The 17,560-nt window shown below is 37.0% G+C and overlaps 1 protein-coding gene across 2 annotated transcripts in view; it reads left to right on the forward strand.

Annotated features, from left to right (window-relative positions):
- The first annotated feature begins 9,124 nt into the window (after positions 1 to 9,124).
- Positions 9,125 to 17,560, forward strand: part of usp53.L (ubiquitin specific peptidase 53 L homeolog) — a 39,666-nt gene continuing 31,230 nt past the window's right edge. Inside the window, exon 1 of one of the 2 annotated variants that reach the window (XM_018251658.2) lies at positions 9,125 to 9,821. In XM_018251658.2, the coding sequence (XP_018107147.1) occupies positions 9,675 to 9,821 (147 nt within the window). In that variant the 5' untranslated portion in view covers positions 9,125 to 9,674. The remainder of the gene's footprint in view (positions 9,822 to 17,560) is intronic. The other variant, XR_005967015.1, reaches the window with a different exon arrangement.

A 17,560-nucleotide genomic window follows, 5' to 3' on the forward strand; every position in this document is an offset into this window, starting at 1 on the left:
TTTTAAAGAGACGGTACTTCGACTATCAAATGGTCGAACGATTTTTACTTCGAAACGTTTGAATCATTCGATTCGATCAAATTTGACCCATTCGATGGTCGAAGTACCCAAAAAAATACTTCGAAATTCTAATTTTTTATCATTCAAATTCTTCACTCGAGTTAAGTTAATGTGCCCCTAAAAGATGAACCCCTGCATCCCATCAAACAGCTGAGGGTAAGCAGTCTGCATCCCTTTCTTCGGGGCTACCATTATGAAACACATTTTCTTCTGGAGTCCTGATCATATTTAATATTTGGCTGTCCTGGGTATATGTACAGTAATACTGAATACAAAACATCAGTTATCAGAACTTCCAGACAATAGCATTACTTGGGGACCTTTTAATTCTTTGCCTACCTGACTCCCCTCCGACCTCAAACTCTGACACTCCAGTGCTTGCTAGGAGTTTGCATCATCTTTTGTAATAAATTAAGTCCCTATGCCAATGTTTAAACTATGATTTAGGTAGGAGTTTCATACTAGTGAATATTATACATGTTCTCGTGTGCGGGTCAGCATTTTGTCAAGGTATGTATGAGGTCCGGAGCTGATTTTGGCAATAGGCAGAGGTAGAACTTCTCAAACATCTCAATAACCAGTGTAATACTCTCAAGATACTATACTACAATATAGTTACGGTCTGTGTGTAGGTCTAGGAGAACTGGATCTGTCAGTCAAGTTGCTCTGGGAGAAGAGAGTGATTTACATTTGTTCTGCAGCCAACAGGCGGATAATGACATCAATATGCCATTTTGGCTGCTAGATGGTACTAAAAAGTTAGGGGGGTCATTAATTATTGCCCCTGCCAAATAAGCAGGAGCACTCCTTAGTGCTAATTCACTATGGACTTGCAGTAGGGGCAGTGACCTCAGCACCATCACCGGAAACAAGGCAGCTCATTACATTCTGATGCATCTCTTTGACACATCTTCAGCAAAGTGGTCAGAGCAAAAACTCCCTAAAGGATCATTGTTTTTTTTCCCCTCATACACTAAGGGGAGTATTTATTAAAGCTTGAATTTTTCTGGTCAGTCTTTTTGGGGGAAAAAACTCAGAAGCTGCTAAAAGTCCGAATCCGAAAATACTCCATCTCAAACCCGTTGAGGTCAATGGCAGATGTCCCTTTTCCAATTTGAAGATATAGTGGTCTCGCTGGGTTTTGCACAATAAAAAATGTGTGGGTTTTTGGGCGATAACTCAAAAAACATTGAGTGAAAAAATATTGAGTCAAATCTGAAAAATGTGTACGATTCGAGTTTTTCCACGATTTTATCAAGACAGAATAAGGTAAAATCATGGATGGGAGTTTGGTTGGGTTTGTTTTATTGAAATTATGAGAAAATTTTGAGTTTTAGTAAATAACCACCTTAATCTTCAGGAAAAAAATTAACAAAAATACCAAGCTGAATTCTAATTTACTCAAAATGTCAGTTTATGTAAGCTAAACTGTGTTCTCATAGTTAGTAATGTATATGCACCTTTCCTTCTCAAACCAACAAATCCCAGTGCATTATTTCCAAACATTTCAATAATCTACAGTCACACCTTGATAAATACACTTCATTTTTTATTTACTAACAATTCATGATTCAATCTTATCTTTATATCATTTATTGAGTCTGTTTCTTAATTGTCGTAATTGCAATAGTGTTTCCCTATTGAAGTTGCCAAGAGTTTGTTTACAGCCTACAGTAGGTGAGCTCAGCTATGAGCAGTAAGCACCCAGCATTAACCAGTCACAGTACCACAAGCTGCAAATTATTGTGTCCTAACTGTAATACATTAAGTCACTTTCTCCTTTCAAAGAGATTCTTTCTAAACAAACTTAAGTTTGTTTTTTTTAACTGTAGCTGTTATATGCAGGGATGTACAAAATAGCATACCTAGAACAAGCAGAACTTTCTACAGCATATTAACTCATTTTTATGTACAATTTACATATTTTTACATGTTTAATTTGCAATTAATTTGGGTGGTTTTTAACATGTATCCACTATAACTTTCCTAAACTACATTTAGATCTTGTAACCCAATAGGAGGCAGGATTAAACTAGGTCAATTCTTGGTTGGGAATACTGTCTGTGTCTGGCTGTAGCGAGTTCAGACCTGGATCAGCAGCAGTTCCTTTGTCTTGTAAGCTGCTATAAATCCCAAGGCTTGTAAATGGAGCTAAAAACTCTCATGCATGCAAAGCACTAGGACTGTTGCCCATAGCAACTAGTCTGGTTTAGATTTTTTTAAAACACAAAATAAATATGCTTGCATGTTATAATTTGCAGCTGCTAGTACACACTGCTGTTGCTGTCAATGCAAAAACAGTTCCTCTATAGCAGAATTGCAGGGCTGGTATGCAAAAAAAAAAACAGGGACATTCTTGTGCCAATAGCTGCAAGCAGAAACTCTGTATGGGTATACTTTTCCCTGTCCAAAGTCCTTAAATAGAACTAAAATGAGCACTTATGGGAACCCCAATTTAGTGCAGTAAAATAGTTCTGAACAAGGAATGCTGCAACCTCTTATCAAAGCACATAAAATAGATACCATATCAATCATTATTAATTGTACTGTAAGCAGACAAGTCACGGGACCTTGTATGACTTTAGCAGAGAACCATGTGAAAGCAATGACTTTCTAACACTGATAAACTACTCTCTACTCTACTGGCCTATTGGAACAATAATGATTGAAATAAAAAAACAAATCAACAGCTCTGCAGGGTTGTATGCATCATCCATTCATTATTTTCAGCCAAGAAACAAGTTACTGTTTAACTCCTAATTGAAAGTATTACTTGCAATATAGAGTTGACACAGTGCTCCTATGATCTAAGAATAATAGAAAAAGCCAACCTCGTACACACTGTTTGCTCACTACAGCGGTTGACACCTAGCAACCACTTCAGGGACATGGCAGACCTTCTGGAAAAAAAGAGAAAGATTTCTAAGAGCTAACAAGGAAATGTGAGGACAGAGTTCTAGACATTTGCAGTGATGTCAACTACATGGATTTGCACATGCCACATCTATTTCAGTTCTGAGTACTCTTGTTCTACACTGGAGGTGTACGCTGCTGAGCATTATACAAAAGCATCAGCTTCACACTAGTTTAAGAAGTCTTTTTCCTGAAGGTCCCCAGTTGGACTAATGAGTAAATATCTAAAATGGAATCCAGGACGTCTAGGTGCATCTTTTAAGCCCACAGACTACAAAGTGCCAACAACAAAATATCTTCAAATATCTTCTCCAATGGCCATTCTAGGAAATGCTTGTACCAAACCCAGGTCTTGCCTACTGAAGATGCCTCTATTTAATGCATACTATAAGGTCGAGGCTAAAATCTAGTCATCCTGTTTATTTAGCCGCCCCTTAATAACCCTCTTGTGTAGCCTCTCTGCAGCATGTTTCTAGCTGTATAAACTATTCTTCTTCTTACACCTGTGCCTGAGCTTTGATTTGGTTCTACCACTCTCCATCTACCTTATGTGTCCAATCTACTTGACTTCTTCCCTTGGCTTACACCACCTTTTTCAGCTCTGACTTTTGAGTTTTTTTCTCTTCCTCTCCCAATTTTCTACAAGGCCTCAGCTTCTTATTGCATGCTTCAGTCACTTGCCTACTCTAAGACTTTCATCCTTCCATCTCAGAATTTCATAAATCTCTGCTCTAAGAGAATGCTACAAAAAAAATAAAAGAAAATACTAAATAGGGTCAGCCCCAACCGTTTAACTGAGTATGCTGGTGCTGGAGATACACATTAATGAATTTATTAATGAGACAGTTCCTTAAAAGCCTATTTCTGTTTAGTTTGAAGATCACGGAGTACTATGTGTGATCATCTAATAAAAAAAACACACACACATAGAAAAGGGCAGCGAGTAAAACATATTCATAATATTCATTAATATTTAGGGGCTGTTCTGCATTAATCAGAATGTGAATCTGTTCTAGCAATGATGAGTTAATTTAAGATATGGGATATACTCGAAATACTCAAGAGAGTAATAATATTTATGTATTTAGAAATGCTAAAAAATTGTACAGGCAGAATTCACTGAAAACAAATACACACAAAAAAACTTTCTGAAAGAGAATCACAGTTGATAAGAATTGTTTTTTTTAATTTTACTTCCTTATACAGCTGGACTGTTTAATACAGATGCTATGATTGATTTTCCAAATTTTTGAACAGGTGAAGATATGAAGCCTTACATTCGAATTGCATTCACCTCAATGTTGCTGATCCTGTCTATATCTAACAGTAACTTACAGTTTTCTGGACAATAAGTCAACGGAATTACAGTGCCCTTATTGAGTGAGGTAGAAGACAGCTACTTCTGTTTCACTACATGAAATATGTGATACAACATAAAGCTACAAATGTTAAAATGATGAACTGGAGAACTGTAAAACAAGGCAGTTGGTTTACTTAGAAAAACATATGTCTTCTGGCTCTACAACTTTATTCATAATTTATTTGAATGTCTCGCAGGCGTTGCAAAACAGGATGTTTATTTGACACCCACCAGGAATAGAATCTGTGCTTGACTGTGTGCAACTGTAAAATGGTGTCTTTATGTTTTACAATCCTAGTTACTGAGTCAGGTGGGTGTGCCATACTTCATAAACCCACATCCTATCCATTTGCTGGACCTTCAGTAAATATGGCTTTTTTGAGCATGTTCACATGCAGTCAACCTCTCCAGACATAACAGGAAAACATTTAACTGTACGTTTCTGCAGAAATGTTGCATCTAAACTGCAGATAAGGGTAAAGTGTATTAAGAATTAGTTTGTGATAATTAGCATTACATAATTGCTGATTTAGTGCCACTGAATAAAAAAATTCTACCTCACAACCCATTTTGCCTTTGCCTGAAATATAGATGAGCCTTACATTTAAAGGAACAGTATTACCAAAAAATTTAAGTATTTTAAAGTAATAAAATATCATGTACTGTTGTCCTGCACTCGTAAAACAGATCTGTTTAAATACTACTATAGTTCATATACACAAGCTGCTGTGTAGAAATGGCGGAAATTTAAAAAAGGTTAAATAGTGGATAACAGATAACACCATTAAGTTCTACAGAGCTTATCTGCTATCTGCTTTGTAACCTTTCTCATTTAAATGGCTGCCCCCATTGCTAAACAGCAGCATATTTATATAAACAATATTTGTGTTTCTGAACAAACACAGTAGTTTTACCAGTGCAGGGCAACACTGCATTATATTTGTATTACTTTAAAACACTTTTATTTTTTGATGTTACCGTTCCTTTAAGTTAGAATTTAGAACTTGTTAGTTAAGTTAAGTTCATACACAATGCTGCAGGGCCGTCCCGAAATGAACCCCTTTTCTTATAATATTATTTGATTTTTACACAAATTTTAATAAAGCTGTGTAATTTTTTGTCAATTTAGGCTAAGGACAGATCAGATATTTTAACCACTGCAGGGACCTTCAGTTGTCAAAACACCCTCCCTAGCCTGGCTTCCATATTAAACAGTGGATCCTAAATTGCGGACCTGGTCTCCAAAAGAACATTGGCTGGGGGCTCAGCCTAAAAGAAAAACAGGGTGAAATTTGGGGAAGATGACAACTTGCTCTCCTAGATGTACCTCAAAGCTCAGCCTCTATGCAGGAGTGAGTATTATGGTGAATGCTGCCATAGTTATTTTTGGATCTGGCTAAATACCTGCTACAGCAATGCTTTCATGTACCCTTGCTATGAACTAATTGAGGACCTTGATAAAATGTCTGTCCTCAAAGGGGTGCTGAAACTAAAAACGCTCTACTATAAAATAATAGAATATGTTCTGCCTATGGAAGGTGCTGGTATTGTAGGGAATGGTAAATGTAAGAGAAAGTAAATAACGATTAGTTGGACTGAGGGAAAATGGGAGAGAGAGAAGAGGTTAAGGTCAATGTGGTCAATGACCAACACTAATACAGTAGTTCTGCATGAGGAAGTACCTTCTTCTGAACCCTACTACAGTTCCATCTACTATGATTAGTATAGATCACATTTACACTCAGTAAATGGCAAGTAAAACAATCAAAATATCTGAATAATAAATAACCTAGCCTCTGCTCAAGCAGAGATATGGGTCTTTGAAGTTTCAGTTTAGAGTTACTTCACTAAACTTAATCAGTATACATCTGACATGCACACAACAAACAACTGAGGGTATGGTAAGATTACCTTACCCAGTGTAGAACGCAATGCTTAGTCATTAAAAAGGAACAGAACCAAAGATAGAAAAAAACTTGTGGTGCTCATCTTCTGTATGTACAATGTAGAAACAAATTGTGTTGCCTATCTTCAATTTTTTTTGTACAGGTGAGACTGCTTTTGATGAAGAATGAATGACAATTAGCTATGTACATATAAAATAACTATGGGGTATCCTTAATATTATTAAAAGGAATATTGCATTTCCCTTTTAAACAACAGACATCTATTATTTTTTTGCTGTTATTTCAAGACTGCATTTCAACCACTAACAGCTGCTGTTTTATTGATTAAAATCTGTTGGGACATTTGTTCAGTTATTTCTTTAAAGGATCAAAGATGGATTTCTTAAGGAAAAAAACATTTTATAAATGCTTGTGTAAATAGCCATGCTATCTATTATTGGACCTGACTACATTAACAAAAACAACTAAATACTCAGGTATAGGCGCAGGTATAAAAATACAACATATTCTGCAAAGAGTGCAATACTGTATATACATTCTGCTATTCATTTCCTGTAAAAAATGTTTTTTATTTGTCCCTTGACATCCTCTGATGTACTATAGTAAAGTTTTTAGATTTGTATTACTGAGGATATAAGGCACATAGGGGAATGTAATAAAATTGATAAAGCAAAACTTTGCGAATAAAAATTTGCCTGTCACAATGTAATATTCTTTATTGTGCATTGTGAACCTTAAACACCTGCTCTGGAGTTTCGTTAAATATTTAGTTGCAAAAAACTGTATGTGATTTCGAAATTCTATTACATACACTGTGATCGTTCACAAAAGCAATTTGGTCGCAAACTTTGAAAGGAAGTCATTGAGATCTTAATCAGTCAAAAATGGCGCAAACATGGTCGCTATATACACTTAGGGGCCGATTCACTAAATTCGAGTGAAGGATTTGAAGTAAAAAAACTTCGAATTTTGAAGTATTTTTTGGGCTACTTCGACCATCGAATGGGCTACTTCGACCTTCGAATCGAAGGAACGATTTAATCATTCGATCGAAGGAATAATCCTTCGATCGCACGATCGCAGTATTTGCGCTAAATCCTTCGACTTCGATATTCGAAGTCGAAGGATTTCAATTCCTAGTCGAATATCGAGGGTTAATTAACCCTCGTTATTCGACCCTTAGTGAATCAGCCCCTTAGAGTTAGACCGAAACGTTGGCCTGTTTTTTAATTAACTTAATAATACTATGGTTTTAAAATAAAACATGCCAAAAAGTTCCCGGTTTGCACTCATTCTGCTTGGACTTAAATCTGAAATCTACCCTGAGTGTGCGAAGGCGGATGCCATGCTTGTCAAGAGGCAAATACATGAGAGAGGGAGAAAGCAGACAGATTGCATAATCTTAAGAATACACAGCTAATTTAACTGCTGTAGTGGATTTATATCTTATGTCATGGTCTCTTGCACAAAAGTCTGTTGTAGGAATGTATGTTCAAGACCAAGAAATTAATGCAATAAAACTGAACCCTTGCTGTGCTATCTGATGCTTAGTGGTACCAGCACAGTGGCTTAGAGCTCAGAATTACAGCAAAGGATCTCTAGGTGCTAGGAACTTTACTGCAAAGTGCACAGCTTCTACAATAATTCAACAAATTAAAAAAAACTCTGCTTTTTCCCTGCTCTCATCAACCAATTTACCTGTTTTTCCGATAATATATTGCAGAAACGCCCTTATATTGCCAAAGTTTGCTTGCCTAAAATTAACTGTTTTAGTTACTCCCAGTTGTTTCAGCAACATAATCTCAAAGGAGACCATGTTGTAATCGCTGTCCCCTAACTGCCCTCCCATACAAATGCTGGTGATTAATTAAGTTATTAAATAAAAAAAAATATTTCCTAGTGGTTATCTGAACTACCTGAATCAAAATCTCTACCCACTAGTATTCCGCATTCACCCCAGTGCTATCCTTGGAAATTTCTTTAGGGGTAGCTTTAATTGTGGCTTTACAGAAAGAAAAACCTTTTTTTTCCATCCCACTGTCTCCAGTAAAAATGGTGTAGCCATCTTAATTCACTGTCCCCAGTAAAAATTGTGTAGCCATCTTAATTCACTGTCCCCAGATTTAATTCAGCAAGGAAATAAAACTTAGATGCCATATTATCTCATTGCTTGCAATTATTTGTAGCAAGCTAAAATAGAGAAAAACTGTTATCTGTGGAGAAAGTCACATTAATTATAGTTTGCCAATGACGTTGGTTTCTTATTAAGTCGAAGCCATACTGAAAAATCTCGGAACCCCAGCCTCAGGCCTGTCAATGGATGTTGTTTGGGACTTGTAGGGGGTTATTTATCAAGGTCCGAATTTATCTCAATATCGGCTGCTACAAACTCCCGCTCGGGTTTTTAACGCTTATTTATTATTACATCTTCCCGAAAATTTGCTTTGCGGGATAAAGCTCAGATTTTCACGATTTCTTCGTGAATTTTCCCCGAAAACTCTGAATTTTTCTGAGTTTTCACCCAAAAGCTCCGAAAACATTGTGAAATTGCCCGAAACCCCCGACACAACCAAAAATCAATGGGACTGTTATGCAACCTCGACAGGTTTGAGATGCCGTGTTTTTATATTCGGGCTTTTTAGCCCTTGGGGTGTAATAAATTACCGAAAAATTTGTGATTTTTTTTTAAAGTACGATTTTATTTAAAAAAAACACGAATTTTTCCATATTTCAGGGAATTTTGGGTATTCGGAGCTTAGCAAATAACCCCGTAGTCTTAGAATGCTGATTCCCGAATACGTGTGACTGACAACAAGCTAGCTCAAGACCCGCCCATCCCACCTGTTAGCTTTGTACATATACAAACACACAAGGCGCTTATTGGTGTGCGCACAATTACGATCCCCCGATACGTCACGCACAGGTGAGCTTCCGGCACAGTAACTTTCGCTATGCACCTGATTGGAAGCGTTCAGTCCTACACAAGGGCCGTACTGAAGAGCGTGTAACTGTGGCAGAACAGTCGAGGATCAGGTCCTTCCACGAATCCTAATAATTAATCGTTTGATATGATGACATACGCAACTGGAAAGCACGCGCCATTGAACGTTGCGCGTGCACGCTTGCGGTGCCTCCCAGTTTAGCACCAAGCCACACCCCTTCCTCCTCCTCCAGACGTCCAATTCCTTCTCTCCCTAATGCCCAGAACGCGTAGAACTGATACGGTGCGATCGGGAATCTACCATACTTACAGCAGGGGGGGACGTGAAAAGCCGCAGTTCTTGGATCCTGATCGTAAGGGAATAGCGGACAGAGAGAGGGGGAAATGGGTCCTCTAACAGTGGCCGGAGTGTGATTATTGTTCACTGTCTACCTGTTGTGCCTTCTTGTTTGCTTGGAGACCGGCTAGGATTACAGCACTGGGGTCGGCGAGCATGGCCTGGGTGAAGCTTTTTCGGCGTCAGGCAGGAGGGAACCTGGGAAAAGTGTACCAGCCTGGCAGCGTCCTCTCTCTGGCACCGACCAAGGGCCTGTTCAATGAGCCCGGGCAGAACAGCTGTTTCCTGAACAGCGCCGTGCAGGTGAGTGGCACCCACATTACACCGCAGCTTTCTGCAACGTGCGCAACTCTCTTGGTGCTCCAGCTTCTTCCCCTTTAGCTCAATGGGAGTTTTAGTGCATCAACAGCTAGATAGAGTGCGAACTCACTTGCTACTTACCAGCGTGCTCCAAGTCTTAATTCCTGTATCATTTATTTGGCTGTATATGAGCCTTACATGTGCCAACACCTTGTCAGCTTTCTGGTGTCTATGACACTGCCAGGGTGCATCTAGTTACTATAAAACCATATAAAAAAAAAAGAACAGAGATAAATAGGACTTGTTTTGTATAGTAATCATTTCATTTGCCTAAATACACTAACAAGGTAACCAAATAACCCTAACAAACATGCAATGTCCCCTTCTCCTTGACTGCGTTCCCACAGGGGATGGAAAAATATTCATATTCAACAAATGCCTTTAAAACTTTTTTGTGCCTAAGTGTGTCCGTTTGTTGCAAACTAGTCCCACCATGCTATGCCACTCTTTCACAGAGAAAGGTTCAATTTCAGTATATACTATAAGCTGATTGTCACTTGGAAATCATATGTACTGTATGAGCTACTCCAGGTGGCCAAATAGAGATGAATTTAGGACGTTCTCAATGACTGGTCAGGTTGGACCAAGGTTTCAGCCAGGTTGCTGCAACTCTTCTTATCCTTCACAAACAGGATCTATTATCCCATAACCGCTTAGCTAAAAAACTCCAAAATACAGCATTGCCATTTCCTTTAGTGTCTTATTGAAACGGACAATTCTTATTTTGAAAAGGATTTGCCAATCAGTGCATAGAACATGATCGTAACTAAGCTAGCTTAAATCGATGCAAAATATATATATATATATATATATATATATATATATATATATATATATATATATATATATATATATATATATATATATATAGTTTTCAATATGGACCAGCACTCCAAAAGCTTTTATCAAGAATTTCTTTATTCAAACATCCTCTTGTGTCCAACGTTTCGGCCCACATTGGGGCCTTTATCAAGGATCCAAGATAAAGGCTTTTGGAGTGCTGGTCTATATTGAAATCTACATAACACGTTTGACCAAGCACCCATCTTGGATTGTGAAGGAAAGAGTGCAGGTACTTACAGGACTATTTTATATATATATTTTCTCAAGACATGTCTTGAGCAAGGCCCAGAACGGGACCGAAACGTTGACAGTAATTGTTCTTTTCTAAACTGCATTATGAAGTCTTGGAGTGCGTCAATCTTGGGGAACTACTTTCTACAATATATTTGACAGCAACCAGGCAGAGTTCTCCAGGTTATGAATGGACTGTGTTCCCTTCATAACCTGGAGTTATAACCCTAAGTTCCAAGTTTTCCAAATAATATCTGTGAAGGTTCTCATTCATCCAGGTCATGGTATGTCTATAGCAAGGGTCCCCAACTTTTTTTTTACCTGTGAGCCACATTCAAATGTAAACTGAGTTAGGGAGCAACACAAGCATGAAAGCTTGGAGGGTACTAAATAGGGCTGTGATTTTGCTATTTGTTAGCCCATATTTGAACTGGCAGCCTACAGGAGATTTTGTTTGGCAGTACCCACAACCTTCCTGTAAACCAGGAATTAAAAAATAAGCACCTTTTGCTAACCAAAGGTGGTAGTAAGCAACATGTTGCTCTCGAGCCACTGGTTGGGGATCACTGATCTATAGTACTAAGTCACATCAACTGGATTTTGTTAGTCATCCAACTTGCTTTCTCAATTTACCTCTGTTCACCTTTGTGATCACTTTTAGTATGGTGTAGAGAGTGATACTCTCTCTGATTTTTTATTTGTGAACTCTGAGTTATTTAGGTTCTTAGCATTTCTCCAATTTGGAGTCAGCAATCTGGTTGCTAAGGTCAAAATTACTCTAGCAACCATGCATTGATTGGAACAAGAGGCCAGGATATGCATAGAGAGGGCCTGAATAAAAAGATGAGTAATAAAAACAGCAATAACAATAAATTTGCTTCTGAATTGAAAAAGCCAGTTGGATGACTAGCAAAACTTTTTAAAGAGAAGAAATACAGCAAGTCCAGTTCATTTGACTTTTTACCAGAGATATACTTTCCAAATAACAGACCCCAGATCTGTAGTTTGAACAGAGCCATCAGATGTGATAGACATGAATGGAACAGACGGTGACTTGTCCAGCCAATTAAAATTTACTGTACGTAAGAAGAAAGAACATTGGCATTAGTTATCAGGCTTTGTGCACAGTGGAATTTCCCATTTAATTAGAATTTGAAAACTACTTGCATGCTGTAGATGCACCTGTATTGAATAATAATTATAAGACACAAGGCAAGAACCAGTGAAATATATAGTGAATAAAGTACTCCCTCTTGTAAAATATAAGATTATTATTCGGCCATGTGTTTTTTTGTCATGGAACTCCGAGGTGACTTCTAATATTTTGCAACAGGGGGAATAATACACAAGAGTCAGTGAGTCATTTGACAGAAATGGCATCACTAAGCAATGATTATAAGGATATCATTTACAGGATATTCATGGCTCTTGTGTATTATGGTTTTACTAACTTGCTCAGTGATATAATTTGCATCAGAAAAACATGTATAATGTTCCTCCTGTATTAAAGTATAAGGATATTAGAAAGTTACTGCAAAGTTTTGACCTTGTAGATAAGCATTTGACTTGGCTTTATGCTATTTTATGATTTATGGAATTTCTAATGACTTGTGACACTCTAATAATTGAGTGGTTTTATTTATACAGTATATTGGGGTAAATTTAATCAAATAGTTTGGACTTAACTCTGTTTAGTTTGGCAGATCACACTCATTAACATTTTAGTTTTTGCAGTCCAGTAAATTTGGCGTGTTTGCAGGCCCAAAGTAAAGTCTTTTGCAATTGCACCAGTTTATTGTTCAATGCTAAGCCAGGTGACTGATGGCTCAAACCAGCAAGTGTATGGGTTTATATGGCACACTGGGACGGCAGAGGCTTGCAGTCCTGTGTAGAAGTTCATCAGGTCTTTTCTTAAGTTGATCACATACTTTTTGATATTGTTATGCATTTTGAGCAGTCTAGGCCAGATTTGCATTCTGGTCTCTGGATATGCTGGAAAACCTGTTTTAAATTAACTTTGCTTTAGTTTTGGAAGCAGGATGTTTAACCTGATCACCTTGTAATCACAATCTATGTATATCACGGAGGTAGCAGACAACGAATACTGTGTTTTAGTATTCAGTCAGCTTGGCCAGTGTTTGTGGTCATTAGCCCAGCTCTCAACCCGGTTAATATTCATGATCTGGATTCTTCACAAGACAGGAGTATCATTGTGTTTCATGACAAGTTTGGCACTGTGTATTTTTGTGGTCAAATTGCTGGGCCTGCCTGTGTTCAGTATAAAAAGTTCCTCTGAAATGTGTATTTAAGCAAATAACTTACCAAATCCAATTTGTCACTTTGCAGATCAGTTGTACGGCACTGTGACTTTTATTTGGTAATATGCAAAATAGAGTGGGCATTGTTCAGAGTTGCAATGTGTAGTAATACTTTCATTATTTTAGTATCATGGATAGTAGTATATATGGCACTGGCTATAAAGGACCATGGTGTCAGCTACATTTCTCTTTAATATAAACAGTGCTGATGTTTATGTGGCAAAACTATGGCTGTGTGGGGCCTAGGTTTGATGTATAGACCTAGCACCATGGGGGAAAAAAGACCTAGCACTGTGGAATATACCAGCAATGCACAATAAGTACATTGTTATTATTATTATAATAACATGGTGTGGCAGATTAACGATCATCCAGTACTGATTGGGTTGAAACCAAACATTTATTTACAATATACTTTTTAGTGTGATATATACGTTCTAATATGTTTTGGTATTAATTTATTTGAAAAAACCTGGTAAGTGCTTGTGCTAGAGCATGTCAGCTCCTAGTTTGCACAAATGCTATACAGGCCACTATAGCCTGATAAGCTATGGCACAATGTTTGGTATTTTTGGCCTACCTGAAAATGTGGTGCTCAAAGCAACCAATCAAACCCATGTGCCCTTAACCTCTAATGTAACAGTAATTATGCAAAGATAAATATTCACCATAAACCTTTGTTTCCTTATTGCTATCAGTGTGCTCCATTTTCAGACTTATGGTTTTTTTACACCGTTTGGATCTACTTACACATTATTTATCTGTACTTGTTAATTTGCCTTAAAGGAGAAGTAAAGAACTTACTGCACAACAAGCCTAGTCAAACAAATGATTTATGCTTTCAAAGTTGGCCACAGGGGGTCACCATCTTGTAACTTTGTTAAACATCGTTGCAAGACCAAGACTGTGCACATGCTCAGTGTGGTCTGGGCTGCTTAGGGATCATCATAAATTATCAAAACAGCACAAGTCAAATAATATCTGCCAGAAGCCGATACAGCAAGACTTATTAATAATCAGAATATGCCGACTGCAATGGATTCTGGGTTGTCATGTAATCTAATGTGGATTTTATAGTTTTTGTATTGTTAAATACAAACTATCTCCAACTCTGCAGAACTAGTGGCTGCAGCAAAATAATCCCTCCAAATAGAATCCCAGTTTATCTGTTTAAATCTGGCTCCATGATCTTTGTCCCTGCAGTTGTAGTTGGAAACTGTAAAGGGGTTGTAAAGGCAAAAATAAAATCCAATACAAATCTCTACACAGTCGCTGACTGCTCTACAGGGAAACAAACAAAGCTGCTTGAGTTTTGCATGGCTGGAAAGTAAGGTGGGGGCTTCCCCTGCTGTTCATAAGTATGATTGTTTCCCTGCAGAGCAGTTTTGGACCGTCTGGCAATTCCTATCCACAGCAGTAAATTAAGGGAGAATTTCACTGCATACAGTCAGGTTTCTTATAAAAACGGTAGACATTTTTTAATTAAAGTATATTGTAGATAGGTTTCTTTTTCATTTAAGAAAGTAAAAATGGGGTTTTATTTTTTTTCCTTTACATGCTCTTTAAGCTTTACCTGACCTGAATAACAAATGTATCCATAATATGTGAAATCTATTTAGAGCTGTGATCAGAAGGGCCAGAACAACTTTAAAAAATCAGTTTCAAAACTTGATTTAAAACAAGTTTAGAAACCCATACTGTAGAGTTATGGTGCATGTGGAAGTGTTGCAGCACATTTCTAAACCTGGCAGTACCTGACAGTGAATATCTTTACTTCTGGGGAGAAGAATATTGTACTAGTAAACTAATGCAGCTTTTTACGTTTTCAGTTACATACTGAAGCAGAGCAGTAGTTAATTTCCAAGGGTGTTAACATCATTTTAAGGCATATCATTTTTTGTTCTCATTAGTTTTAGTTTTCCTTTTAAAATCTATTCACATTGTTTATTGTACACATTGATGCAGATTGAGATTAATCTCAGATTTAAATAATTGTTACTGCATGTAAGCCCATTAAGCATCTTATTCCTTGGCAGACTGAAAAGAGCCAATATCACTGGTTGTTTTTCCGTTCCAAATCCTTATCTGAATAGTTGCGTTCTTGGAAATACAGTACTGCTATAAAGTTTTCATTGTCATGATTCTGCCTACATATGTGCTCATATGTCAAGCTGCACATGTATATCCTTGCATCTATAGGAAAAAATGATTATTGCATTTACTATGTCCTATCTTGAATTGATGAAATGCCTGGGAATTTGTAGGATTGCAGTTTAGTTATTGATAAATCTGTCCCATGGTTGTTAAAAAGTACATGCATTGCATATGTATACATGCTTGACTTACACAGGGAATAATGGAGGACAGAGCTTTATCCTTTATATTAAAAGCAATACCATACCATTGTTTTAATTGAAGCCAGCTTAGTTATGTAACCTAAATAAATTGACTTTGCCTCACCCTTAGTATGGCAGGAGAACATCTTGCTTAAAGTTAACTTTTTCAATGAATGATATTGAGACAGTATTCAGTTGGTCTTTATTTTATAGTTGTAATTTATAAATTGTTTATCTTCAATCATGTTTGAAGTTGTAACAGCTATCTGGTTGCTATGGTGCAAATTACCCTAGCAACCAAACAGTTGATTGAATTAAAGACTAATATAAATGGAAGAAGCCATGAATAGACAAAAGGAATAAACAGTAACAATAGCAATAAATTTGTAGCCTCACAGAGCAATAGTTCTTTGCTGTTGAAACATTCAGAAGAGTAAGGCAAACAATTTAAGAACTATAAAAAATGAAGACCAACTCAAAAGTTGCTAAGAATTAGTAATACATTAACATGTAAACTACCTCTTTAGGGGAAGGTGCATGTTATGTTTTCTCATCTAAGATAAAATAAGAATAGTGCTTTCTGTAGTGTTCACCACTCACCCTCATCAAGTAACATTTTTCAGGTTCTCTCAACTTTCACAACCTAGTCAGGAGCAAAAAGAATTTTTTTTTTTTTCAAATGTCATATGGGAAAAGCTGTCTTTTGGATTAGTATCTTTATGGAACAGGAACTGAATAGCACAAAAATAAGTTGCACTGCTTTCTTTCTAAAACTGGAAATATCTTGGATTCTAATATAGCACATTCTTTATTTGTGACGTTTACAAACACCTTCCTATATGAACATCCTGTTTTGTTATTAAGTGCAGCCTGTGCCTTCCAGAGACACAGGGCAACAAGAGTAAGAAAAGCTAGAGCAGTAAGTGATGATAAAGGAAGGCATTTCTGAGTGAATTGCAAGAAAGTTGTTTCCTTTTAAAGGGCAGGTCAACCCCGAAATAAAAAATTGTCTAATAAAAGAAAGCATAATCCTAAGAAACTTTCCAATATAAATTTGTTGAACATTTTATAAAAACAGTTACTAGTGAAAGCCGCATTTGCTTAACTCCTCGTTGTTACATTTTAAACAATGTTGCAGAAGTCTTAGTTTCCTAGCAAAGGTCTGTTAATCAATGTTTCAAAAGTCTGGGCCACCAGGGCAAAGAATAAAAGGGGCAAGCACTCTGTCAATAGCAATACATATACAAATAAATAGAAAATGTGTATTTAATGTATATTGCAAAGTTGCTTAGAATTCTTTTGTTAGGCAAAAAAAAAATTTTTTGGTTGACATGCCCTATAATAAGAACCGAAATGTATGGAAGTAATTGTTCAGTGTAAAAGTAAAAACTGGGTAAATAGATAGGCTGTGCAAAATAAAACATGTTTTCAATATAGATAGCCAAAAATGTAATGTATAAAGACTGGAGGGACTGGATGTCTAACATAATAGCCAGAACACTACTTCCTGCTTTTCAGCTCCCTTGGTTTCCACTGATTGGTTTCCAGGCAGTAACCAATCAGAGACATGAGGGGGGGGGCACATGGGCCATAACTGTTTCTTTTGAATCTGAGCTGCATGCTAAGGATCAATTGCAAATTTACTGAACAGTTATGTCCCATGTGCCATGTGCCCTTCAAGTCACTGACTAACTCAGAGTTAGAGAGCTGAAAAGCAGTAAGTTGTATTCTATTATGTTAGACATCCACTCACTCCATCCTTTATACATTACATTTTTGCTAACTATATTAGAAATATTTTTTATTTTGCACAGCCTATCTAATTACCCAGTTTTTATATTTACAAAGAACTATTCCTTTAAAGGAGAATTAAACCCTAAAAATGGATATGGCTAAAAATGTCATATTAGGGATGCACCAAACCCACTATTTTGGATTTGGCTGAACTCCCGAA

Source organism: Xenopus laevis, chromosome 1L, assembly GCF_017654675.1.
Source record: "Xenopus laevis strain J_2021 chromosome 1L, Xenopus_laevis_v10.1, whole genome shotgun sequence".
In the NCBI taxonomy this organism is placed as follows: domain Eukaryota; kingdom Metazoa; phylum Chordata; class Amphibia; order Anura; family Pipidae; genus Xenopus; species Xenopus laevis.